At 36.0% G+C, this 26,940-nt stretch overlaps 6 protein-coding genes across 17 annotated transcripts in view; 3 read left to right on the top strand and 3 right to left on the bottom strand.

Moving 5' to 3' along the window:
- Nucleotides 1-6: 6 nt before the first annotated feature.
- Nucleotides 7-9,128, top strand: LOC139813637 (uncharacterized). The gene is made up of 4 exons (XM_071779239.1): nt 7-391; nt 1,007-1,351; nt 1,587-1,828; nt 8,957-9,128. The coding sequence occupies exons 2-4, from the start codon at nt 1,201-1,203 to the stop codon at nt 8,975-8,977; spliced, it is 414 nt and encodes a 137-aa protein (XP_071635340.1). The 5' UTR covers nt 7-391; nt 1,007-1,200; the 3' UTR covers nt 8,978-9,128.
- On the bottom strand, nt 7,711-8,238 carry LOC139813638 (uncharacterized). The gene is made up of 3 exons (XM_071779240.1): nt 8,065-8,238; nt 7,973-8,001; nt 7,711-7,861 (listed from the first exon to the last, which is right to left on the bottom strand). Exons 1-3 carry the CDS (start codon nt 8,236-8,238, stop codon nt 7,711-7,713), a joined length of 354 nt encoding a protein of 117 aa, XP_071635341.1.
- Nucleotides 9,129-11,366: 2,238 nt separating the features above from the next.
- On the top strand, nt 11,367-14,897 carry LOC139813634 (uncharacterized). Its single transcript, XM_071779231.1, has 3 exons — nt 11,367-11,492; nt 11,849-13,638; nt 14,634-14,897. The coding sequence occupies exons 1-3, from the start codon at nt 11,381-11,383 to the stop codon at nt 14,730-14,732; spliced, it is 2,001 nt and encodes a 666-aa protein (XP_071635332.1). The 5' UTR covers nt 11,367-11,380; the 3' UTR covers nt 14,733-14,897.
- Nucleotides 14,898-15,338: 441 nt separating this feature from the next.
- Nucleotides 15,339-19,309, bottom strand: Pig-o (phosphatidylinositol glycan anchor biosynthesis class O). The gene is made up of 4 exons (XM_071779230.1): nt 16,462-19,309; nt 16,213-16,383; nt 15,927-16,144; nt 15,339-15,834 (listed from the first exon to the last, which is right to left on the bottom strand). The coding sequence occupies exons 1-4, from the start codon at nt 19,055-19,057 to the stop codon at nt 15,640-15,642; spliced, it is 3,180 nt and encodes a 1,059-aa protein (XP_071635331.1). The 5' UTR covers nt 19,058-19,309; the 3' UTR covers nt 15,339-15,639.
- Nucleotides 19,310-19,387: 78 nt separating this feature from the next.
- Nucleotides 19,388-23,197, top strand: Csn7 (COP9 signalosome subunit 7). Of its 6 annotated transcripts, XR_011732199.1 has the most exons (4): nt 19,389-20,505; nt 20,611-20,782; nt 21,568-21,688; nt 21,761-22,167. XR_011732199.1 is itself a non-coding variant. In XM_071779234.1 (3 exons), the coding sequence occupies exons 1-3, from the start codon at nt 19,858-19,860 to the stop codon at nt 22,744-22,746; spliced, it is 867 nt and encodes a 288-aa protein (XP_071635335.1). In that variant the 5' UTR covers nt 19,388-19,857; the 3' UTR covers nt 22,747-23,197. The 6 variants fall into 6 exon arrangements, 5 of the variants coding, with proteins under 5 accessions (XP_071635335.1, XP_071635336.1, XP_071635337.1 ...); XM_071779234.1 differs by lacking the exons at nt 21,568-21,688; nt 21,761-22,167 and adding an exon at nt 22,700-23,197 and having other exon boundaries at nt 19,388-20,505; XM_071779235.1 differs by having other exon boundaries at nt 21,568-22,167.
- Nucleotides 23,198-23,268: 71 nt separating this feature from the next.
- Nucleotides 23,269-26,940, bottom strand: part of Glurb (metabotropic glutamate receptor B) — a 121,814-nt gene continuing 118,142 nt past the window's right edge. For all 7 annotated transcript variants that reach the window (XM_071779223.1, XM_071779224.1, XM_071779225.1 and 4 more), the window contains 3 exons: nt 26,715-26,866; nt 26,191-26,410; nt 23,269-26,057 (listed from right to left, as the gene is read on the bottom strand). In XM_071779223.1, the coding sequence (XP_071635324.1) occupies nt 25,813-26,057; nt 26,191-26,410; nt 26,715-26,866 (617 nt within the window). In that variant the 3' untranslated portion in view covers nt 23,269-25,812. The remainder of the gene's footprint in view (nt 26,058-26,190; nt 26,411-26,714; nt 26,867-26,940) is intronic.

Genomic DNA, 26,940 nt, shown 5'->3' with positions numbered 1-26,940 from the left:
TACCTAGGGAATAGGTTAAGTTGCCACATCATAATAACCTCTCTAATCATTTACAAGACATCCTGTGAACTCATGATTTGATCGCCGGGCGGTTTTCTCGACGAGGAAATAATTCCTCAAACGTGGAAACGATCCTCTCGTCGCAAACAATGCCCGTGACCATTTTTTTGTCAATGAATAAAAAGAGAGAGAGAGAGAAAGAGAGACACACACAGGACACAGGTTGCCCCATCTGTTGTTTCTAGGTCGTCGTGACGGACGCGGACCATGGGCAAAAACCAAGCAAAAAGGCAATGGCGGCTACCCGTTGGACGGCCAGCGAGCTCGGCTACGTGAAAAATCTCAGAAAGATGTGATCTTTCGCGTCGCGATCGACGGGCGTAAATTCGAGGTACGTGCCCCGCGACTCTCCCCCTTCGAAGGCGACAATTTTCCCGACACGGCGGCACGTCCAGGCGACGCGAGAATGGACTTTGGGCAACATGTGGATCCCGAGCGATTTGGTCGGGAAAACACGATTCGTCACGGAGAAATAAATCTCCGTTGAAGTAATCTCGATGCTCCAGCGGTGCGCGTCGCGAGTCGAACCTTTCGTCCGCGCGATCGAATTAAATGCTCGCTCGCGCCTCGATCTCTCGTGCGTCAGCCGCCACACAAGACATTAGCGTTAAACAAACGTCATGTGCTTGTCAGTAACACGCTTGTTTACGAAATTTCTTGTACACGCTTGTACTGATTTGCCGATTTCCAATGATGAAACATATGTAATATTGCATTAGAGATATAAATGATTAGAAATGGTTTGCTTTCTGACTTGTTACTATTGGCATATGATGTGTCTTGTATAAAGTTATATTCTAATATTTTAATGTAACAAAGGTTGATGAGAATGTGTATTAAATATCTGTGTAGCTGTAATATTTCTGTTTTTTTTCTCATAATATTAATTTTATAAATTTTAAACTGTTTATTCTAAATTAGTTTAAAATTTCTCTTATTTTTATAGGTGTATGGCCTGAGGGCGGGGGAGCACTGTTACCTGCAAAGGTAGAAATGGCACACGGTGTGTACAGAGGATGGCTGATAGACGAATGGACTTGTTATCGAATCGATTAGGCAACGAATGGTGGTCATTGGCAAGTCAAACAGAAAGATACGACAGCAGGCAGGAAGGAGTAAATGAGCGAGCGCACCTAAGTAATGAGCGAGACTCGGCATTATCCTATTCGCTCGGTCTCGGACTTATACGCAGCCGAGGAAATAGAGGTGCTTCTTCTAGAAGAGATACGCGATCTGGAACCACCACCTGCCATATATTCTAAACCCGAAGACATTCAAGACTTCGAGATTGGTATGTACAAGGTTTCAACTAAATGTTTGTTATTTAATATAATTTACATATGGAATCTTGTTTACAAAATTAAAACGCTGGACTATGTCAATAAATGCTTCACAGTTGTTTTCTATAATATTGAAATAACATTAAAACTCTAGCTGCCTTGCCTCACTTGTTTTATTTACTTGAAAATTATGCCTACCTAACTGCATATACGAATGTATACATGGTTTTGATATTGTATCAATAGCAGGCAGTAGGACAGGGGGGCGAATCAGCTCCCAATCGTCAGAGCTGGATTCGCCAGGGGTGCATTCGACAGTCCATTCTTGGGATTCGCATGCTAATTATCATGGTCACTATGGTAATAGTGATCATAGACCTGGCTCATCGAACGCCATGCCTTGGTCTCGCGCAAGCCACGTCGTTATTTACTGTGACATACAAGGACATCTTAAAACGCCTACGGGTGTTGTTAGACTTTTATTACTTGTGAGTGTAAAATCACTTTTATGTAGAAAATATTTGATGTATGACAAACTCAAAGTTTGTGCCACTAAAGTTTATAGATACATTAATGAGCGCATTTCGTAGATATCCTCTGCAGCTTGTTTGGCAACTTTATGCAGTTCTGGCACTGCCAAGGTCAGCATTTTTATGCTGCCTTTAGCAGATCGTTTACGATTCATGATCTTTGTAGCTGTTTTCTGTTTCTTGGTCACTGCAGCCCTTCTCTTCCTTGATATTTCGCATGTCATTTACATCCTTCCTTTAAATTGGGCTAAGCTGGTAAGTAATATTTTGTTATAACACATGTATGTTTCAGAAATTATTTGTGTAATTATTTAGATATGACTAGATATAGTTGATCCTGTTACGTGTAAGAGTTTATTTTTTTTTTCTAGAATGCTATAGTATTCACTGGCATAGGCTTGTCATATGCTGCGAGTAGCGCATTAATAGCATGTACAATATGGGAATACCACAGTGGAGGTTGGGTACCAAAACGCACACGTTCTCAACTGACTGCTGCGGCAGTAGTGGGACTTTTCTGTGCTCTCTTAGCGTTTTTACTGTCCTGGATACATTGTCGTAATGGATCAAGTTGTAAAGGTCAAGATTCTCGTAGTCATACCCCGACGCAACTTTACAAACCCGTTGACAATTCTTCTTCCTCTGGGGTAAATAATCTGTTTGTTTTATGGCGCAAGTGTCAGCTATTAATCACGGTGTAAACATAATCTAAAATGCAGGTAACTTTGAAGGAACGTAGTCCTAAGAGACCGGCTTCGTGGGCCGTGAAAAATCAGCAATCGAAGAAACGCAACGCGGACAGTGACACGAACACTAGTAACGGTGGCCATCGCGGTAGCAATCACGAGAAATTTAAACAAGGCGCCAATAGAAAGGACCACTGGGCTACAGCCAAGCAACATATTTTAGAAACACACGCGAATAACGAAGATACTCAACGGGAGGATACTGAGATTGAGAGGAGACGGAGAAGACGAAGAAAAGAGGGTGACAGTAGTTCAACTGGTGACGGAAACGCGCCAGGTAGTAGTAAAGTCGATGCCAGCCGTGTTACTGCTGAGGAAGCCAAGACTAGGCGAGTGCCGCGAAAGTTACCTCTACAGTCTGCAGTGGAGCAATCTCAGCCGTGGTCCGACGCCGAACGTAGGAATAGTGGTACTACGCAAATTAAAAGTAAAGCTAGGCGAACGCCAGTGAACAATGACGCACAGAATTGTTGTGAAATGAACGAGGCTAGATCGATTAATCGAGTGACTCGAAACGGCCTCCGAAACTGGGAGGCGGATTGTACGTCTAGCAACGGTATAGAAGAAACTACTGATACGAATGTGGTTCGTAACGCCATGTGGCCCGGACAGTGGCGTCCACCACCAGATGATGTTCAACCTTGTTCTAGCAAAACTATCGATCCTTACAGCTTTGCCTGAACCTGAACGTTTTGTGAAATACGAAGCACACACACTTTAGGTAAAAAATAAACTTGTTCCACCGAGCAGTTTCTGTGAACAGTTTGTGACATAACGAAATTTTTTACAAACTAAGTACATCTATATACTTCACGTTGAACATTTTTCTTTTATTAAATTGCAACAGTAATTGGTACCTATTATCTAATTGAAATTTCATATCTCTTGTTTGCATACGGTCGTCTGATTTTAACACATTCGGTATTCTGTTCGGTATTAAATAATGCATAGTGACTAAAATAATAACTATATTTTGGTTTTATATGTTGTATCTGTGTTTTCAACTGTGTTTGAAGTTTGATGTGATTTGAGATGTTAACGTAAAATATATAGATTACTATATTTCGTATATATGTAACAGGTGAAATAGATCGTAGCCCGGACTCATCAAGTTCGTCGCTATCGAATTTTGCAGGACAAAATTGTGTCCAAAGATTTAAAATCTTGTATAAAATTATTGCTGCCTTGTACATTTTGCTGCCAAGAGAATAGGTTCTCTTTAGTTGTTCGGGTCCTGACGTTTTGCATCACACAAAACCAGACTGCCCAACTTTGATAAGCAAATAATGCCACTTCATTCCAATCGTGTACCAAATAATAAATCTAAAGTAAGTTTTAATGGGATTTTGTAAGTATAAGACCACTATATAGCACGTAACACTAATATATATTTGACTAATTATTTCTATCATATTTTGATGCCAACATATTTTGAGCTCCATGCATACTTGAAAAAGCATTTAGTACATGCAAGGAGAAATCGCCTATAGTTTAAGATGAAAGTGTATATATTAAACCTTGAAAGGATTATATACGTACATATAGTAAAATGCAGCTAGACCGATCTTTCTATCAATCCTACATACAAAGAACGGCAGTTGCAATTGCAAATCGCGACTGTAATTTGTCTATTTTTAAATTTATCTGCAATTGCCAATTTTTGAAACACAAGTATAAGATTTTTTTAATTAAATTGATAATATAATTAAACATATTGGTTATTTAAAAATGCTTAAAAAACTATGTTATGATTAGTGCAGGGGAAAATTTAAGTTGAAGTTATAAATACTTGAAAACGATGCTTTTAATAAAACTTTTAATAAATAAAAAGATTGTAGGTACGCAAAATTAGAATAACTTTCTACATTTCTCAATTAGATTTTATTTTATTTCAAGTTTTAATTAAGCTATGATCGAAAGCTTGTTAATAACCAGCAACATAATATTAAAATCATATTTTATTTTGCAATGACAATACCTTTAAACGTATACTTCACACAATGGCCTTATAGAATTTTAAATTTTTATTAAAGCACGTTTTGAGGAAAATGCTAAAAGTAATTCCATATAGGGAGAATTTTTTATTGACTCATAATAAAATTATAAGACTTAATCAGTATTCTTTGCATTGGAAGATCGGTTTGGCATTAGTTCCCGTATGAACAGAATAGTATGCGTGGAACAATTATTCATTGTATTATTCCAATTAGCTCACACTCTGAAATGTGCTCATTATATTACAACAGTATCATTCTTGCACAAGGACGGATTTACTAATCACTTAAATCACACAAGTTTTCTTTGAATTATAATATACCCAAATTAAATAATACTAATTTCAAGAAATATAATGTTGATAATTAGTTATTTTCTATCAAGTCTTAGTTAAATATTTTCACATACATCAATATAGAAACTAATAGGTTTTTGCTGATTGAGTTAAGTATTAAAAGAGAATAATCCGTCCCTGTTCCTGTACGCATCATTTACAAGTATCTTACGTAGTTTTAAAATTATTAAACGAACAGTATTATTTTATTGTGTTAATTATATTAATCTTTTACTTTAACGAGAAAGTCTAGTCAACTCTAGTCAAGCACTTTTTTGTACAATTATATCTTCTTAATAATCCATCAAATTTAAGAGCAAAGTATTTTTTAGTACATACATATCGTGTTAGAAGTACAATTCATCTTAGAAGAAAACTGTTGAGCGCTTGTTTCCTGATTGATAATTCCATTGAATTTCTTAATATATAATAGCATCACATAGTCTTTAGAATTCCTCTGATATCTCGTTTCTTTTTCGTTTAATGTATCACGACCATTATACGATCGAATAAATATAAACATGTTAGCTAATCTTGAGTAAGACAACTATTTTGTCTGGCAACAGCTATTTTGTCTTTTGATACGATGCCGCGAGTATAAACACAAAATAAAATACACATTTATCGAACTTTAATGCGTCGACCTTAAATCAATTAATAGTGTAAGAGAAATGCGTGTTCATATAGATTCATAAAGAGAAAATAGCATATAATACAGCAGCTTCGTTGTGGCAAATATCGATGGTGTTATAACTCGTTTTGTTGGATATAAGAAATAATGTGTAACTCTTCTGTATATGATTCATTCTTGGTACGCTGAGAATTGAAAGAGTGATTATCGCGAAATAAATAATGCTATGTTAAGAGTAACTGATCGAATAAAATGTCACTTGGCGTAATAAGGCAATTAGCCTTGAACTAAATCAAAGTGTACAAACACTGCCAGAGGAAATATAATGCTCTTTGAATGTAATGTAACACCGATTCTCTTAATGACTTTACATCCAAGGCTTGTAATTTTATGATCTGTAAGTCGAATATGCGCATATAGCTTCATATCATTTTATTTCACATTCCATATTGTTATTTGTAATAATAATAGATTTTTAAATGCTATAATTCTCAAATTTTTTAGGAAGAATTAAAAAATATGATTTGTCAAATAATATTATGAGATAAGGAACAGCTAATGGATTAAAGTCATTATTATTATTACAATAAAGATTAAACTATCACTTGACTACTTCGATATTCGCGACTATCATTTGCTTCAACGAAGTTAATATAATAAATAGCAGTATGTTTGTGATACATGAAAAGCACTGTTTCCTTAGAATTTGTATGACTAAATTATCATTCAGGCAATAAATTTCGATTACGATTAATAGACGCAGATTTCTTTATATGTTAAACTCGATTGACAATGATCTGTAGTGATAGCATGACAATCCAAATCTATATATGACCTGAGTCCTTTAAAAATCGGGCGAACTAAAAGGAATTGATAGGAAAAATCATTGTAGTTAAAACAAGTATATTAATGAATATTTTATTAATTAAAAAAATGTATTTATATTATCGATATCGAAAATTAGAAATTTAATTTCACATAATAAATTCCTGTCAATTCGTTTTAATTCTTCTAACTGAATAATTTAACTGGCCTAATTCCTTATTCGCTAAATGATAGACACACATGTAACGCGTTACATGGCCCAAATACGAAGTGTTCGTCTCATTTGAATATTTCTCATGTGTTTTAATATTTATGTGAATGTATTCGAGTATTGATATATATACCTATATAGTGTCATTGTATTTATATTTAGTTACATGTGAATGAATAATGTGATGCTGCCAATAATTATAGTGAACATCAAATTGTAGCGACGTATTATAGGATTGTTAGGCGAATCGTGAGTCGAATGTCTTTGCAGAAAGTCTGAAAATGAATACGAGTAAATAAAACGGCTGGACAGATTATCAAGTATGACGTAGATATCATGCGACATAGCATCTTGGCGATTTGTCGAGCTGATAGCGAATGATCTGGACAATAAATGATTCATGAGTCACGTAACACCTAAGTTATAGCATTATCACGTATTCTTTTAAATGTTATTTTGTACATCTAGGGGTAAATGAACAGCGAGTATTATACACTATTGACTGTGCGGAGTTGTGCGTGTGATTGTGTATGTTACTTAACAATATATCACAAGTCTAGTCAGAGTGAACCTTGTATAATATTACTTGGACAGAACAATGTGTACATTTGTTAGTAAATGCGTTAAACGCGCAGTTTGATTGGCGACAGCTAATTGTAACATTATATTCTGCGTATATGCCATTGAAGAACCATTGTCACGCAAACGTCCGAAATACAAACGGAATTATCAAAATCGTTGCGCGATCTGTTAAACGCCTTATAAGGAACCAAATGTCTAACAAGAATAGTATGTATAAATCGTTATATGTGATAACGATTTTTCCATAGTTAATGCAAAATAATTATTTTCAACGCGAAGGCAAAGCTAATGCAAAAGATAAACATTTAGAATAAAATTCAGCTTATCGAGCTTCTATACATAATGTCAATCTACAATTACGTGAATTTTCAACATTTTTATCGCTACTGTTATATTATCGTTACCGTCAATTCTGCAAAGTATCAAAAAATCTCGCGTAGAAATTAAAGAAGAATAATATTATTTGCGTGTGCAACTTCAATGGAACTTCTCATCGAACTAATGTAGGGGAATCGCTCAATTGTTGGAATTATTGCGTTCAGTTTCCTTCAATTTTCCAACTATTTCTTCCAAGTTTTTACGACGTACGCAATACTTAGTTCCATCGCTTCCGCTTAGCATAGAGGAATAAGGATACATATGTTCGACATAGCGATGAATCCAGCTGCTTGAAGAATGAAGAAGCCGAGAAAATATCACATAAAAATGACTCCAGTGTTGAACATAAAAATCATATTTCCGATATATACTTCAGTTGTTGAACACATGAACAGCTTACCTTTGATTTCGGGCGGGCAGAGGCGAAGTCTGTAACGATATGCGGTAAGTAAACGTGTTCCAGAATAATCTTACGTCTCTATATCTTCTTACCTGCCGTTGAAGTCTTAACTGCTTCAGTAATAAATATTTACAGACGGATCTCGTCCAACTGTACTGATTACAGTATACGTTCGATAATCCGGATAGATCCGCCGGACACGTCGAAAATTGTGGTCTCGCCGTCGAATGACGCTGTTGGTGAAGCAGGTGTTGCTGCTGGCACATGTAATTCGAATAATACGGATCATCATAGGCTGTTAAATGACCCGAGGAAGACGCTAAAGAATTCGATATTGCAACTGTAATAAAATTTAAGTAATCAATATTTGACACTTTTTATGCCTAATTAATCATTATGATTTATTATGTTCCACACAAAGTACACTACAAAACAGGTCTGAGGATTATTTAACAGAATATGTTACCTTTCGCTCTCTGAACACTCAACAACGTGTCATAATATTGTTTCTTGTATGCAGCTAGTTGAAACATTGAGCGAGCTTGAAAATTGTTATCTGAATTTACATTATCTGATTTTGATTCTATCATTTCGCATCTGTATTAAAAATCGTTTTATTATTATATTAGCATTGTGTACGATTAAAATATTCAATAGAATAAACACACATTTACCCATGTCCTGATTCTTGCATATTTTTTTCTTTGCATTCGAATGTAGTCGCTTTCTTTTCTGTATCGTGATCTAAATTATTTTGTTGTAATTGCAGTTCAGTTACTTTATTAAATTCATGAGAGTTGCATTTCTTTTGCAATCCATTATCATGAGTATTAACTTTTTGTCTTGTCCTTCCAGCTAATTTTTTCTGATCTTTTTCTGTGTTAATTTTTGTATTTTGCTGTTTTAAAAGTAAACAGCTGTTGCTATCGCTATTTGAGACATTAGATGTAAAATCTTGTTCTAAAACTTTTGATGGTGTTCCAGATTTTAGTTCTTTTGATGTGAAATGTACCATATTCAAGGAGCCCACCTGTGGATGCGACCTGATGCGTGGAAAGGCCGATAATTCTGTATATATTAAAAATTACTTTTATAAATTTGTACGTTAACTATAATTAATATATATATATTAAATAAATCGATAAAATGCATAATATTACCGATGAAAATTCCTTCTTGCGCTCGTTTTAAAAAATTGTTTAGGCTCGTTTTAAGTCTATCACGTGCTGTTGGTAAGAAATCGTCTGCCTGTAGAATTTAATTAATTTAATTTTACTTCTAGAAATACTTTAACTTAAACTAAAATTCGTCTTGTCTAATACATTTATGATAATGTCCTGATCTTCGTCGCAACACACATCCATTTTATGTATATCATTTTTAATTGTCTGCTTCATTGTTGCATCTTGTCCAACATCGATTATTGTATGTGAAATACCAGACTTTTTATCTTTATTAAATGCATCTTCGTATTTAACGTCATTAAATTGTTGAGGAATTTTATTTTGCCACAAATTTATCTCAGTTTTATTACACATTTTTGTAGAGCGTGTATCCTAAAATTTATTAATGCCTTGTAAGTTACATTAGAGTTTATTTCACTCATCTTTATTTATTTATTTATCTCTTTTTATGCACAGACCTGATATCCCGTCTGAGACGAGTGACAAAGGTGTGATTCACCAATCGTATTATACATATTAATTCTAGCAGGTACACAATATTTCTTATTAAGCAGATATTGTCGATAAGACGATACTTGATGTTTATTATTTCTCTCCTGCCAATTCTTTGGATTATCGTTTAAATGATGACTCGATGAATCCGCCTGTTGATTAATATATAATATAGAATTTTAACTAATAGCTATAATTTCTAAGTAAAAAATCACATATGTTATATAAATAAATTACATTTTTTACATGACTGGGAATCATAGAAATTTCGCTCTCGGAAAAACCTCGAAAAGGAAAAGCTTCGGAAAGAGGCGACTTAAAATTCAACGCATTTTTATCGTTTAAAGAACTTTGCTTTGGTGATGAAACACTATCCATTATTCTGTCCACGTTTTTAGTATCAAATATATTTTGAAACGTATTGCTGCTGATGTAATAGTATGAGGTATAAAATTATATAATAATAAAAATGTACCACAAAAAGAGCTTACTTTTCCTGCAGATTGAGTTTAATAAAACCTGTGGTTGTACGAAACACTTCTTTAATTGTGTGATCTGGTATATTGTTTGGAGAAGGTATCATTGAAAGCAGTAACTGCTTTTTTTGGAAACCACAATCTTCGAGTATACCTTTGACTTTTCTTAGCACACGTTCATATGCTTTAATACCATCTTTTGGTTGATACATGTGCAGTAATTGCATGATTATTTTCGAAAGATTGTCTCCTTCACAATCGTGTTGTATGGCTGAATATAACGATGAAAGATCTATTGCTGATGCAATGGTATCAGTGTCATTTGTACTCTCTAGTTAAGGAATATATATTTTTAATTAATTTCTTCATTAAAACTAAAAATTAATCTCTTACATTTTATAATAATTTTGTTATGTTTTAATATATCTTTAAAAGAATAAAATCTAATTCTATATATTTATTAAATAGCTAATTATTTCTGTTTATAGAACTGTAAAATATTATTTGACCAAAATAAATATAATCATATAAATACATATGATATAATAAATGGAATTGACAACCACAATCTATATAGCTATTATTTTTAATTCTAGATAGCTATATTAAAGTATATTACTCACGCTGCTCAAAATTGTCCATACTCATGATAATATAAAGGACTTATGTTGCAAAGAGAGTGACAAATTATTCACGACCTTAGGTATCCTACTAAATTCGATGAGTCAAAATAAAGTATTCGTGAAATAATTGAAGTATTTCCATTATTGAAAACAGATGACGAATGCAATATACACGACTCATTTGTAAAACGATAAAAATCCGATTGCATCCATAGAATGCGCTACTTATATACATAGTGTACAAAAAAAACGTGTGACTCAATAAGTTGGAAAGGAAAAAATTAATCTATAATATAGCCGCAGTTTTTTTTTAAGTAAACGCAGTTCTCTCATTTTTAGACTTTTATTCTCCTTTAAAGAAAGCATGCATTTTATCTCCACTGTTTAAAATAGACATACTTACACTCTTCAAAAGGAAATCGCATTTCTCCAAGAGGAAATTACCATCGGCTAATTAAAATACACAACTGCAAGTTCTACATGTGGCGAGTGGATTATTTTAATGAGGCTCCGTTGCGGAACTCGGACCGCAGCATTCTCCGTGCGGATAATCCTAGAGACTTTGCAAGGATTATTGATCAATGATTATTATAAAAGGGAGTTCACACAGCATAGACCACGTTACTTAGTACAATGCCCCGACAGAAAGCACTTTTACTTTCTACCTGCCTGTTGGCATTCGTTGCCAGTTTAACTCTGGCACTTCCACCCGGAGCACCATGGACAAACTTTGTATCCAAACCTGGTAATGTATTCTTTTTATTATTCTGTTATATTTAAAAAGAATTTTGCTAAGTATTCATTCAGAAAAATTAGATTTCTTCGAGATATCTCTCCTAAATCTAAATTCAAATAATTTGAAATGTCAAATGTAAAATAGAAAACTAAATTGTAAATAATAATAAGAACTTATATTTGTTAATTATTTTCTATTTCAAAAATTTAAGATTACGAAACAGGTATAAAAAAATAAAAATTTAATGATTTTAAATCCAATTTTATATACAAAGATTTCTTGTTAATTATTTTTAATTTATTAATGTCTTATTATGTAAAAGATACGATTAGATCTCGTACCAATCATTATTTTGGAATTCGTAGTTTATTCGCGAGCTCTCGGACCTCCAGGAGGAATAGACACGATATCCGTACCCTATATGCCAAAATCTCCGTTCATGCCAAAGTTCGTCGACCCGAAGGCATTTATTTCTAAAAAAACAGATATGCTGAGTAATTTGTTCGGCGGTTTAGGACCAGTTGCGTATAACATGGCAGATACCAAGCCGATCATACCATATGGCGCAAGTGGACCGTCTCTAGATAACGCTGATAGTGCAAATGCATTATTTAATAAACGAGACATACTACAAGATGGTAAAGGAAAAATGATCGACAGTAGCGGTATGTATAAACGCGGTATGTTTGGTCCGTTTGCCCCAAAGTTTGGCCCAATGGGTTCGATGGGTCCGATGAGTCCAATGGGTCCAAAATTCGGACCTATCACGCCGTTTTCATCGCCAGAAATGCTGCCCGATTTTATGGATAAAGCATCTTTCTCACGTAGAAGAAGAAGCATAGAAACGCCTTCTTCTGCAGACAGCATTAATACTATTCCAGGCTCATCATCTTATCCAAAGATAGTAGAAAGTATGTCGGCAACCAAACCAGCCGCTGATGTACCAAAGGAATACTTGCCAGGAATGTTCGGACCTTTCGGGCCAGGTGGACCTTTTGGACCAGGCGGGCCTTTTGCACCAAATTTCGGACCAAGTAGTTCTTTCGGGCCAGTGGTGGACCCGAGCGCAATCATCTCGAAGAAATCAGAATTTCTGGATACGCTCTTCAAAAATCTTGCCACTAGCACTCCGGCAACGACAACCGAAGTACCTGCGCCGAAAAGCACTATTGTACCACCCAGCTTCTGGATACCATCTTCCGTAATTCCTGGCCCAACCGAGTATACCCAGAAGGTGTCGGATTTTCTGGACAAATTATTCGACAGTATAAATGTAACCGCGTCAGAAGCAAGCGATGGTTCGGACACAAAAAGCGATTTTATGAGGTCTTTAAAACCTGACGACATTTCACCGGACAAAATCACAAGATCCTTGGATGATGCGTCGTCCATCGCAGCCGCTAAAGATGCAATCGTTGATACAATACTATCGGAGCTTGGTGATTTAAAAGGCGATATGTTGGCGACTTTGAATGATCTAATCGCGTACGAGAAGGCTTCGGCAGCTGCCGCCGCTCCGAAGAAGTCTTTTAAACCTTTCTCTAGCATATTTCCCTTTGCGAAACCGACAATAGATCCAACGCTTCCATTTCAGCAGAGAATGACTGTACTCAGTCAAGTATTCGATATGCTGACGGACTTGCAAAGGAACATCAGCGTGGTCGCGAAAAGTGCAATAGCAACTAATGCTAGTACTCCGAATAATCCGGAATTGCCGAAGGTCCCATTAGCTAACGCTGCAGTTGCCGCTTCACCGATTAACAGCACTCTCTTGAACGCCATTCTGAAGAAAATATCCGCTATGGAAATTGCAACTCAGGCTCCCTATTCGGCTTCTTATCCAGCTTCTTATCCAGCAAGTCCCGTCAAAGAAAATTCTATAATGAGCAGAGCTTTGCCCAAAGGACCAACATCTTTCTGGGTGTCTTATCCGGAGAATTCGGCGCCCGCTGTAAAACGACAAGTAGACGATGATTTGCTACCATACTACGGATATGAAAACGATAATGATCAGCGTGATCATAGACAATACACGAGAGGCGTACAAATGCAGATGCATCAAGGCTATCAGAGTCTACCTGCAGGTTCGGTGGAATCTGTACAAGCAGGAGGAGGTTCTACACCTGGGCATCAAGGAGGAGGAATCAAGTTGCTGGTAAGTGAGATTTTATTTTAAAAGACGAATAATTTTAGTAATAATTAACTGAAACATCAAGAGAAAGGAAATTTGAGTCGTTAATTATAAAAGTATGTACAGCTTTCATACACAGTATTTTTCATTAAAATTTTTAATAATTCGTATATGTTGCAGTTTAATATAATAATTCATAATAAAAATTATCTTGGAACGAAGAAAAAGATTTAGAAAATTCTGCAAATTATAATTACAGTTCTAAAATTCCATAAATAATTTGTAGTGATATTCAGTAATTGTTATGTTAATAGCACAATATAATTAATCAATTTATATCATTCTCTTCTTAATGGTTCAGTTATTATTATTATATAATGATTATATGTTATTATTATCTTGGACTAATATTTTGTTATTGTTAACGCCGACGGTTTGCATTTACTTCCTTTTTTTAATCTATGAATGTGACAATGTTTATAAAATGTATAGAAATCTCTCTCCAAACCAGTAGTATAAAAAAAGAAATATGTTTGTATCAGAGACGATTCCTAATGTGCTTCACCATTCCTTAAATCTATCCTTAAAAACTCTATGTGCATCTATTTACTTATTTGACTTCACCAATAAAATAAAATTAAATATTATAAACAACAAAACAGTAAATTAGTCATTCGATAATTTAATGAAAAGCAATGTGCATATATACAATTTTATGTAGTAACATATAACGCGCTATAATACCTTGGAAGCCTATGTACAAAATTATTGCATTCGAAACGAAGAACAGAAAGTTATGTAATTACCTAACATTTTTCGCCGAAGATCTCTTTGTTCTCTATTTAATCGAGTAACACCCGCACGAAACTATAAAATATAATAATCTGATTTTTTTCAGATTCAAATGCCTAAATTGCCTAACTCTCAAGCTCCAGGCTTTCAAAGTATTAATTACAATTAAGTACGTGCAAAATGTCTCTGAATTATGAATATCGCGGGCATCTGTTCGTCTGTCGCAGGGACCTAACGCTTACGGAAACTCGAACAAATGGGCTGACTGGATGCAGTATCATGAGAATGATTATCAAGATCGTAGGCAGCATCATAACCACCATTAGGCCACTCGCCAGCAGGAGTATTTCTTTCACTCTATATTACAATCACAATTAGTCTTCAATATAAGAAATCTTTTAAAAATATTATAAAACGTGTAAGTGAACGTGTACGATATTAATCGACTATTTCCAATAAAATATATTTGGCGAAAGAAGATAAAAAGGAAACGGCAATGTTACAGAATTATTTAAAATTATCCGCGATACATAATCGAGATATATGTAGTACAAAGAATGAATCTAAAATGCCGGATTTATTGTACCGTTCGTTTTTTCATCAACCACAATACACAGTACTTTTTCTATGTATATGTACCGAAGGATATGGAAGGTGAATGCTCTTTTTGACAATATTTAATCTATTCTCTACGTAATCATATTCTAATAATAGCAGTAATACGCTGATGTGCCCATCAGTCGCGCAGACAGACCGCGACACACGGACGCAATCCTGCATCAAGTGCGTTGCTTTGTTCGTCAATCAGCAATGCATTGCACGCAGGGTAGTGTTAGTGTGTTAGGAAGCATCACAGTTTGGTTACGCGACATAGCGTTCTATAAGAGTGTGTAGGTACATTATTGACTAACATTAATATCAACTCGAAGAAGTGGAGAGACAAGAAGTTTCTTTACTTCGGTACGAAAAATGTTATTTATAATACTTGCTAGATATACCTGATTTCGTTTTTACCCTTGTTACACTTTCATACAAAATTGTGGAAATACTGGCAGTATCGGTAAGTATAGACTTGTATGTTGCCCGTTCTTAATAATTCGAATTACTAGAGATACGATCTATATATTCGTAAGTAACGAGCCACTTTCGGATTCGTCGCAAAAGCGAAGTATTCTTAACGACTTTGGTACTTTGCTATCGATTGTACTATACTCCCTTAAGGATGAGTCACTATCATCTGCTTTTAGTGACTCTAGTGATAAGATATTCCATTTGTTGATCAATACGAAATACCATGTAAAACGATGCTAGTATACTACCCAATGTTACCAGGAATCCTAATCCCTCGAATATTAGCTTTGGCGCGAATATTTTCCAAACCATTAAATGCCGACAGTGTATAGTCGCCGCGAGCATGCTGCCGAAAGTCTAGAAAATAAATAACGACGATACATATATATTTGGGTAAATTCATGTTAGAGAAGAAACGATTTAAATGTTGTACATCTCACGCAACATACCCGAATTCCGTGAAGCATCGTGTATTTCCCCGCAATCGCGAAAATTGCAGCGTGAAAAGCAGAATCTTGTTCGAACAGGAGAAGTTCGCCCCTCTTTATATCATCGAAAAACTTGGCCTTGAGAAACTTCGGGAATATCCGATGCAATGTAAATGGCACGACCACTAATAGTGGTAACGTTGCACCCAGTATAATATGCGATCCAAATGTATTAATACCTGAAAATCGTTTCGTCAGAAAATTATAACCAGTAGAGATTTTAACTCGGCGATATTAATATACTCACCGATTAAAATTGCCGACACTAAGTTTCCATAAAAGTGACCGCCAGTTCCTACAAAGGCAGCATGCCAGTGAATGGTAGGAAACGTTGCCTGATGGCCAGTCCCATAAAAGAAATATTCAGCTAGTAAAAACCAGCAAAGTAACACAGGCATCGATACGTCAACTAGCTCAGCTGCAATAATATATAAAACATTAGAAATATTAAAAACCCAACTGTATAGATAATATAAAGATTCTTGTGTACACTTACAAATACTATTAGCATTTTTGTATCTTTCTATCGCGGACAAACCCAATACGCAAGCGCACGTTATGAACATCAAAAATGTACCAGGCGATAGAATATCTCCCAGCAATAATGCGTACAAAAGTGTGAGAAATACGCTTAACGAGATAAATGCAGCGCTGTAGGCAGTTCCGAAACCATAAATGACCGGGAGCTCATCGGTATCTATTCGTTTGCGGGAAATGGAGTCTTTTATCTTTTCGAATAGTCGAGGCACTATGTTTTCATCACGGTAGACGTCGATGGATTCCTTCTTCTTTGGCAGCAAGTATATACTAAGCGGACGATAGTAGAGGACGAGGATCGCGAGGGCGCAGAAGAAGTAAACCACATTAGGTAGCGTATTGATCTCCCAGGACAACGAGAGTTTCGGCTTGACAAACTTCGGGAACTTTTGCAGAATCCAGTAGCAACCCATGCAAACGCTTACGATAACCGGACAGTACTGTCCTATCATGACGCTGGGGGCAAAGCCCGTGAGATTTCCACAACTTTGCAACCATAATCTAACTATCACCACGTATGACGCCAGGATGACTGAAGCGAGTAGAACGGCGAGTAGCGCGCGCTCCCAGTTATTCGGCACTGTTGACCAGCCAACTTTGCCGGTTGCAAATATAGAACATTCCCGTTGTAGATGCTCCTCTCTACAACGCCAGAAATAATGCGACAGCCTCACCGAGGCACACGCTAGTAAACCGATAATTAGCACGAGTGTCCTAAAATTTGTTTTGATTGGTTTTGAAGTAAATCTTGTCTTCCTCTCGGAAGTACTATCGGGATCGTTCTTTCTCAGGTCAAATATGAGCAGGCAAACGAGCGTAACGAACAGGAACGATAAGACTTTGTCTTCTTCAACTATGTAACTGTTGGAGAAAAGCCCGCATACCGTTAGAAGAAGTATTATCCTCGCTACATAGGTCAACAGCTTGATTCGACGATGATCGTACCAGCACATCGATATGACATCCCAATTTTGAGCGATCACTATGACCAGTAGACCAACAGAAACCGCGCCAGTGACGAAAAACGTTGTATTTCTCAATTCCTCTAAAATATTTAACAGAAACAAACACGTGGTAATTGCCGCGGTAATTAAATTTGCTATGATAGCGCATTGCAAAAATGAAGATTTAAATATATCACACATACGACTCTCAGGGATACCGGTGATGAAGAGGTAGAAGAAAAACAAGGAACAAAACATCAAAAGTAAACCCTTGGAAATTAGTCCGGAATCAAATTGGACCCATACTTCCGAACACGTGTCCTTCAACAACTTAAAATAGCCTTTGGTGTCCCGAATAAAAGCTTCTAGTTTTTCAAAGCTGTCAACTTGCTTAACTCGCTCCGAGAGAAGACTGTATATATAATGCAAATGCTGCAGCTGCTCTTTCGAAAACAAGTACGTATCCGCGGAATATATCTCTATGTACTTCTTCGTTTGGGCAATGTTCTTCCACAGAGAATGCAACGGATATAATAATTGACCGGCAGCCATCTCCTCCACTCTACTTGGCAAACAATCGAGTATTACGGATCCTAAATTGGAAAAGGGAATCGGCGTGCCGAGAATCGACGCCAGGGTGGGAACGAGATCAATTTGATTTACGCTATCGTCGTCATTGATCGCAAATCCCTTCAGCAGCGGAGTCGTCGAGTAAACGAACATCGCGGCCTCCACTTCGTTGGGACTGTCACCACCGTGATCTCCTGTCTCAGTCATACCGTGATCTCCAACAACGAAAAGCATCATGTCCTTCTCGAGAGACGCTACAATCTCCTTTATAAGCGTATTCGTATCATTCAATTTCCTCGTCATTTCTGGATGCTGCGTGCCGTGTTTGTGCCCGCAGTGATCAACCCCGAGGGTGTGCGCTATCAATAGCGACCAGTCCTTCTTCTTCATCTCAAAGAAGATGCGATACTGAACGTCCTTGTCCACGCTGTCCAGATCCCAGACGTTGAACGACGGCGACGGGAACTGCCTCATAAATTTATCCGGGAATAGATTGGTCCACGTGTCGTCCCCCATGAAAACGATACCCCCGGCGGCGTTTTGGTCAATGAGATTGTCTTCCTGGATGTACTCCGAGGCGAAGTTTGAGCCCACCTCTATGAAAGTGGGTAGGGAGCCCGTTGTCAGGCCCTTTAGGCGCTGCATCGTCGTGGTGGGTGGATCAGCCATGAATCTGTACAGCCGAGAGTGCGACGGATGTTTCTGCAGTAGCTCGTGAATCACGGGCAATTTGTTGCGATGGTAGGAGGAGACGGCGGCGGTGTCGTCGTGCCACTCGGCGAACTCGTACTTCAAGGCGTCAACGATCAGGAGCACGACCCGCGCTCTGCGCTCGAGGCATACCTTGGCGGCGCGCTCCGTGTCCTGGAGAATGCCCGCCGTGTCGCAATCGCCGCTGGCCGCCGTACACCGCGCGCATTCGGCACGCTCCGGCCGGGAGACGCGATTGAGGAGGAAGCCGCTGGTGAAGACCAGCAGCCCGGCCGCCATCAGGTAGGACATCCATGCCTGAAATACCAGGTAGTTCCATAGCCGGCTCATCTTCAGCCGTCTCGAGTCAGTGTTGCTCGCGGATGTCGTTCACTGGCGGCACAACGTCAACGGGGGTACTTAACCTACGGCACGCCGGTCCGTTCTCCACCATCGTTGCATCCGGACGCGCGCGATCGGCCGCGGTATTGTTTTGGCCGCGCTAAATGCGAAAGACGTCTAATCGATAATTCATGTGTCGCGGTTCGAACGGGACCTAACCTCAAACCGCTTTCCACTACATGGAGCAGTTCACACATCACATCTCGCCGCAGGGTGCAGTCAGTGCAGTACTGCAGTGCAGGTGCACCCGGTCGCGATTTACGCATGCGCGCGCGATCGGAGCGGCCCGTGGCCCGCGGCTGAGGCTTCATGCTCCATATTCTGGCGTTTCTCACACATTCTCACATCGTTTCGACCGTTTCGAGCTTGACAGTGCCGAAGAGAAATTTCGATTAGCTTTGGTGTCCGTAATCCGTAGCACCGCTGTCGATAGCGAACGAGTGAGTTTCTCACGTTATTATCACGCGTTTACGTTCCACGACGTGCCTTCGATCGTCGCTGACGCGCGCAATAACTGGACGGACGCGTCGAATCTGGTTTCCTAACCTCTCCGGTCGGCCCCAGACGATCGTACGAGCGTTCTGTTTACCAAAGCTTTGTTAAGAAGAAAGGAAGTCTTTTTTTTCCAGTTTAGTCTATTGGCGATTTTATCTATCGTCATTAACTGTACATATACATATTTTGTGGTATACCGTTTATTCGCGCACGAGATTTCTTTGATTCATAAATATTATTTATTAGGAGTCACCATGACAGGTGGAAACACCACTGAAAAATCAGCTAATAATCCTTTGGAGCAGTTCGTGCTGCTTGCAAAAACTGCGAAAGGCGCCGCCGCCATAGAGCTCATAAGGCAAGCCGTCGAGACGCCCGGCGTACATGTCTTTGGCGAATTATTGGACATGCCGAACATTAAAGAATTAGAAAACGGACCTTACGTCCAGTATTGGAATACCTTGAATCTATTTGCATACGGCACCTATAAAGATTATCTGGAAAATAAAGAGAAAGTGTTAGAGTTAACTCCTACGCAAAAAAAGAAGCTTCAGCACCTCACAATTGTCACTCTGGCTACGAAAAACAAATGTATACCCTACTCGGTGTTGTTGGAGGAGCTCGACATAAAGAATGTCAGGGATCTAGAGGACTTGATTATCGAAGCTATATACGCCGATATAATCCATGGAAAATTAGATCAGAAAAATTCACAGCTAGAAGTGGATTATGCCGGTTTAGGACGAGACGTCCGGCCAGGTGATACCGGCGTAGTAGCAGAGACGTTAGCCGCCTGGGGCGAAGCGTGCGATACAGTTTTATCCTGTATCGAGCAGCAAATATCTAGAGCTAATATTGAAAAACAAAAAGCTACTTATCATAAAGAAAGAATACAAAGAGACGTGAGTTATATGTCCTTCTCTTTTCTTGTTTCTTTATTTGTTTTATCGTTAAAAGATTAATCATGTGTATAATAAATGTGACATTTCTTTTCTGTTGCCTTTTAGATTACTAATATAAAGAAATCCCTCGCGGCTCAAGCGGGAGGCGGAGGCATTCAAGAGGCTGATATGGCTGGTGGTAGTTCTGGCGCAGGAGGAAGCGAAGCGAGTAGAGAAGCCTTGCCGGTACTGTCAGAAAAGAAGAAGTTACAGAAAGTCAAATGTATCAAAGTCAGTGGTAAGTTTTGGAAGACATAAACTCAATAGTTTCTTGCGCAATGCATATTTTTTTTCATCGTTCATCCGTTCGTTGAGTCGAATATTATACACTTTTGAATGTGTTATAAATCGTGGCTAAATTGCGAGTATTAAAATTGAATTGGAACGTATGTATGGAAAAAATATCGAACATTCTTGTGTTTTTTTTTAGATTATGAAAGACTTTTTTTTTAGATTATGAAATGAATGATGAATGAAAAGTATTATGAATGAGAAGGGTAATATTGAAACGAATTTATTAATTATATATAAAGTATAATCCAAATGCCGAATCGAGAATCCTTTATGTATTTGAAATATTGAGTTTTTAGAGACTTTTAGAGCAAAGTAGGGAAATAATATTTTATACAAAGTGTTCTAAGTATATAGCATCGAATTGTATACATCAAATATGTAAGAGTACTCGATTTTGTGACATTTGTGGACTCGATGTTATAATAATGAATAAAATCAAGAGTACCTTTTCTTATCAAAATACATTTGTAAGATTAATTTATTGACACACACATCAATATAACAAACTTTTTTAAAAAAACCAACTTTTGAGTATATAAATTTCCACTTTAATAACTGCAAATATTTAGCGAAAAATGTAGAAAGAGCGGTAGATTTCATATTACTTTTACTGTGATTATTTTGAACATCACGATTAGTATTTGCTGTATAAGCTATTTCAGTACTGTTGTTAGCGTAAAATTTAGCAGTTATTCACGGAATTGATTGTTTATTTATTTACATTGAAAGTAATAATATGTACGAGGTATACGTAACGAGGTATATGTGATGATTGTCTTTACATCGAGCATTAAAAAAAAAACAAAAAAAAACAATGAATCTTTTCTTTGTGACAAAGATAATTTTGTAGGTAAGCTTGAATATTCTTGTAATATACCTGTTTATTTTTGTAGACCAAAGACATCATATTTTGTGTTTGTAGGGCGTGAAGAATTTAATTAGGATTTGACGATTGTCTAGATGAATTTGATAAATAATGCAACGTGTATTGCATATATTTATCAATGCATACGTGCCTACCCATTGCCAGTTATCACATAAAACGGTATGCCCATTGTGACGAGTTGGCTTACGTGTACTTCCAACGATAGTACCGTTCGTACTGTTTGCGTTCAGACTTTACAGATTCTCGTTTCGTAAGGATTTGTAGTCGCTAAACGATTTACTGACGAAACAATGCGTAACTAGTCGGGGAGATCGTTTCAAGAAACTTGTATATTCAAAAGAAAATTGTAAAGGTATGCCACAGATGTAGCTTAGCAAAGAAAAATGTCAGTCGTCCGTTAAAGCGTTGTAATTGCTACTCGAATAAAAAGATAATATATTTTAGCGAGGCTTTTTCTATTTTTTTATACCCTTAATGCCTCTTTCTCTCTCTCCTTTACGTTTATCAAGTAAGCTGCTAGAAAACGTGTTAGGTTTTAAAAAATTGCACAAATGTTTGTAGGTTGCAATATTATAGGACGACATAAGACTGTATTTTTTAAATAAGATATTTGTTATGAGGTATTTGTGTGCTCTTATACATTCAATTAAAATTTCCCATGTTCGAATTTACATTCAATCTTTTCTGATTCGTGATGTAAATGCATTTTCTATGACGCATTTTTTTGTCTTATATTTATTTACAAATTGTGGAGACAAATTATGTAAGTGATGTCAATTATGTAAGCGAATTTTATGTTAGAAGTTACAATTGTACAATCTCGGTATTTTATTTTCATTCTATATATATATAATATACGTATTCTTATATTATATGTTGTGTATATATATATATATACACACATACACATATACACACATACTTTTATAGTTTGAAATACAAGTCATCAATCATACGTCTAATCGGGATTTTCAGGATCTGCTACTGATTCACTAATGGTCGATGGGACAAGTTGGGAATAGCCGAGAATGAATTAGGTGAAACCCCTTGTGGCATACCAAGTCGTTTGGATACTCTGTCTCTTTCTCTTTTCCTTTTTTTCTCCTTTTCTCTTATCTTCTGTGATTTTAATGTTAGAAAAAACATTTCTTCTGTAATCTTTGTAGCTTTTAAAAAGAAATGATATCTTTGAATTGTCTTATACTTATTGTAAGCCGCATTAAGAAAAATAAAATCATGCTGACTAAAGTGTTTTTCTTTTCTCCACAAAAATTTGTCTTAGAAAAGAGAAATGGTACGCAGCAATTACATCGTCGATTTTATTTTGCAACTTTCATTTTGATGAGTACATCACGCTATTACTATCTCCTTTCTATTTTAATTTATAATGTATTTAAAATATCTTCAAATCGCGTGAAACGTATATATAATATATGTTATTTTTGACATTGTGTGTTTTTGCATTGCATTTTGGAATTTATACGTCGCATAATCACTCATGCGGTTTTGTCATAACAGGATATTATAATTAAATTCCATACGAGCCACGATAAATTCTTATTTATATACGTTATTATATACGCATATGTACAATTATCCACCTTTATAGTGTATTTATATATGTACATGCGTACGTATAACTATGAATACTTGTCGAGGAACGTCGACATTTTCCCGCATATTGGCTTTTACATATATAATTTAGATTTTTATCAATCTTAACATATCCATTGCCCGCGTATCGGATCTGCGGCTCTATGATCAGTTTCTAAACCGTTATATGCGTAACACAAAAAGACTAATTAAAACAGTTAAAAGAAGTAACTAATTGTCATTTTTACATAGTGACTGTTGCAGCGAAATCTTCACATCGAGACAGAGTCTATCTCAGGCACGTGGGCAGTGAATGTGTTAAGTTATTGTTTAAGTAAAGTGTACAACAAATGTACATTGAAAAATTTTCTCAATACGATATTATGCGAATGCTAAATTTTATTCTCTCTTTCTCAATACTTTCCTAGTTTAATATTACGGTTTTTTTACTATTAAAATTATAAATTTTACGTATATAACGAACGATTTAAATGTACGTATATACTAAATTGTGCAGTGAATATCAGGCTTATCTATATAAGCCTAATGACAAAAATAAAAAAATTGACACGCGTTATATTTTGAAGAAGCACAATTTAACATAGCTGTACTTTCATGTTAATGTCCGTACATATACAGAGAATTTGAAATACTTCAAGCATAGTGATAATTATTTACAAGTATGCATCAATTGATTAAGTACGTTTCTTTTGACACGTATACAAACAAATCACAGATAAATTGATGGCAATTGTAAATAATCGAATGCAGTGTTGAAAAATTTTCGCAGCAAAATATAAAGTAGTTTTTTTTAAATCTAGAGACGATATGTTTAACACGAATGGAATATATCTAGTCTTACATAAAATACAGTCTTCCACCATATCGTCAATAAGAATCCTGTTCTATAATATATTTAATTATATTCTGATAATGACAAGAATTATACGTTTTGCAAAATCAAATTTGCGCTACTACAAAATTGCGGGTTATAATACTACGCAATTTGCACATATTCTTTCTACGAAGAGCAATTCCTATAGTTTGCAGAAAATGTTCCTAATCAATAAATTTAATATCATAATATTAGCCTAATATTTCTAAAATACATTTTATTTAATATTAAACAACGCGTGAAGTATACATTATGTTAGATTCACTCCTAAGTTTACATATTTACAAATATATATTTACAATAATTAAATGTAACGTGTATAGCAATATGAACATTACGCTTAAATGCTAATTTTTCTTAGAAAATTTACGAATTTATTATCTAATAAATGAAAGTACTTTTAAATATTTACGTTCATACATATATGTTAAAAGATATTACTTCTGTTTCAAACAGGATAATTTTTGTTGATAAATTATATTTAAACATCTATATTTTTATGACTAGGCATATTAGACGGCAAGAAATGTCGAAATTATGTAAATATCGAGATGTGGCCATTTACGGGAAATATTGAATCAGAGATTTTTTTAAAGATATGTATCTTTAACAACGACTAATATCTTACAATATAATTTAATGAAAATGAAAATTAAGTAATAATTTGAAATAAAAAAAAAACGAATAAGAATTTTAAATTTACAATGTTAATAAACATTTTGATAAAAGGGTAGAAGATAAAAACCACATAATATTAAATATCTACCTATTTTATTCGTTAAATGAGAGCGAAATTAATATGACTTTTGTTTTCCTTAGAATCATAATTTTGGAAATTTTTCCGAAAGAATTGATAATTAGTTACGTTATGTATTTATTAAGCAACAGTAAATGTGATGAAGTGAATGTAGTGAAAAATATATCATAATAAATCTATAAATTATACATATTTCTTCGTTGCACGCATTATTATACAATTATAAGGTAACACACACACACACATTATTACTTAATATAATTATATTAAGTGTACATTATATATTACTTAATATAAATATATAATAATAATTGCATGCATTAATGTATACAATTATTATTATATAATTATATAAAGTAATAAAACAATCTTTAACTCTAATACTCTTTCATTGTACGCTCATTTATGTTTATTTGTCGTCTTACATGTAACTTACGATTATAAGTTTGTAACGCATATATCATGCATCTCAGGATATACATATTTTCGACACGTCGTACAATACGTATATAATAAATTTCTTCTACTTCAGATTCACTCAACTCTAATCTAATAGTACGGATAATTTTAAGTACGCGTTACCCGACAAATTGGCGTCTGGTTGTTGTCATTTTGCTGTCGGACCCTGACGAGGGGCGTCTGACGATAAATTGCTTGAAAATAATTTTCAAAATAATTTTCAGTATTTTATCTAATTATCTACCTCGTTATGTTGAGAAATGCGTCGGTGCAGATCTAGTCGTATATACATACAGTATACAATGGAATAAATCAAACGGTAACGGGATTCTTCGAGATCGGTTTTAAACTAACAGTTAATTCCATTGACAGTTCTACCTTCCGCTACAAGGAGACGTCGCTTTGAGAAAGCGGTCCATTGCCTATCCTCGCATTGCTGTTGAGTCGTTTCGTCGTTGTGCTATTTATTGATTCCATGTTACTCGCGGACACGATTACGTCCGGTGATTTTTTATTACTCGTCACGACGGTCACAAATTCCTTCTCGTTGGCAGTCGTTTGCGTTGATCGCGAAATGCACGTCGTCAGCGACTCCCCGTTTTTCCGTTCTTTCAATTCCATTTCGTAATCTGCGAACAAAAACGCGAGGGAGCTGTACATGATTTGTAGAACGTAATATGTAAATGAAGAAAATAAAGAACACGTTAAAATGATAATCAAATTATCTGAGAATTGAACAGAGAGCTCGGGGACCGTATTTACATTCGCTTTGAGTGGAGCAGTCCATGGTGGACGCGATATGTTTCTTGATGGCTTTATTCTGGTCGCAAGTAGCGGCTGTCAGAACCGTCGTCGCCGTCACCGGTCCCATCATACTCGAGGCATTTGTAACAGTTATCGCCGAACTTTTCGTCGGGTTGGGTCTTCCTGCCCTCACAGTCGGACGTACGTTTCTCTCGGGCCGGATTAAAATAATATACAGCTGCACATATAAATAATAATGCGTGAATTCCTTTGCGATAAATTATATAAGCTAAAATGCATTTTTTTAAATCCGTTTTTTCATCTAACGTATATTTTGAGAAAACTATTAAGGCGAGTGTAAATATTTAGCTTCTTAAAATTTCTAAATACACCGCGATTATATTAATCCAAATTCGATTTGATTTGCCATTACGTATGATCACTGAGCGCGCTTGAAATTTCAATAGAGTTGCAATAATTGAGCATTTAATCACACGTTTTAAACACAAACATTTTCAGATATTTCAAAGTGTCAGCTTTACCTTTGGACTGAAGAGGCAAACCACCGTTACGGATGCAGAAAGACTGATTGTTACAGACATCGAGGTAATTCTTAGTGCGACGTTGCTTCCGGTACCGTAATACAAAGGTACGAAAGCGAGCCATATGACGCATGTTGTGTACATCGTTAAACCTGAATTAGAAATGTTATTTCTTAAGGACGCTATATATATTCTTTTGCGCGTCGTTATCATTATCATAGAATTG

Source organism: Temnothorax longispinosus, chromosome 5 (assembly GCF_030848805.1).
Source record: "Temnothorax longispinosus isolate EJ_2023e chromosome 5, Tlon_JGU_v1, whole genome shotgun sequence".
NCBI classification, from domain to species: Eukaryota; Metazoa; Arthropoda; class Insecta; order Hymenoptera; family Formicidae; genus Temnothorax; species Temnothorax longispinosus.
The sequence above is the reverse complement of the archived record's forward strand: the minus strand, read 5'-3'. Positions and strand labels throughout refer to the sequence as shown.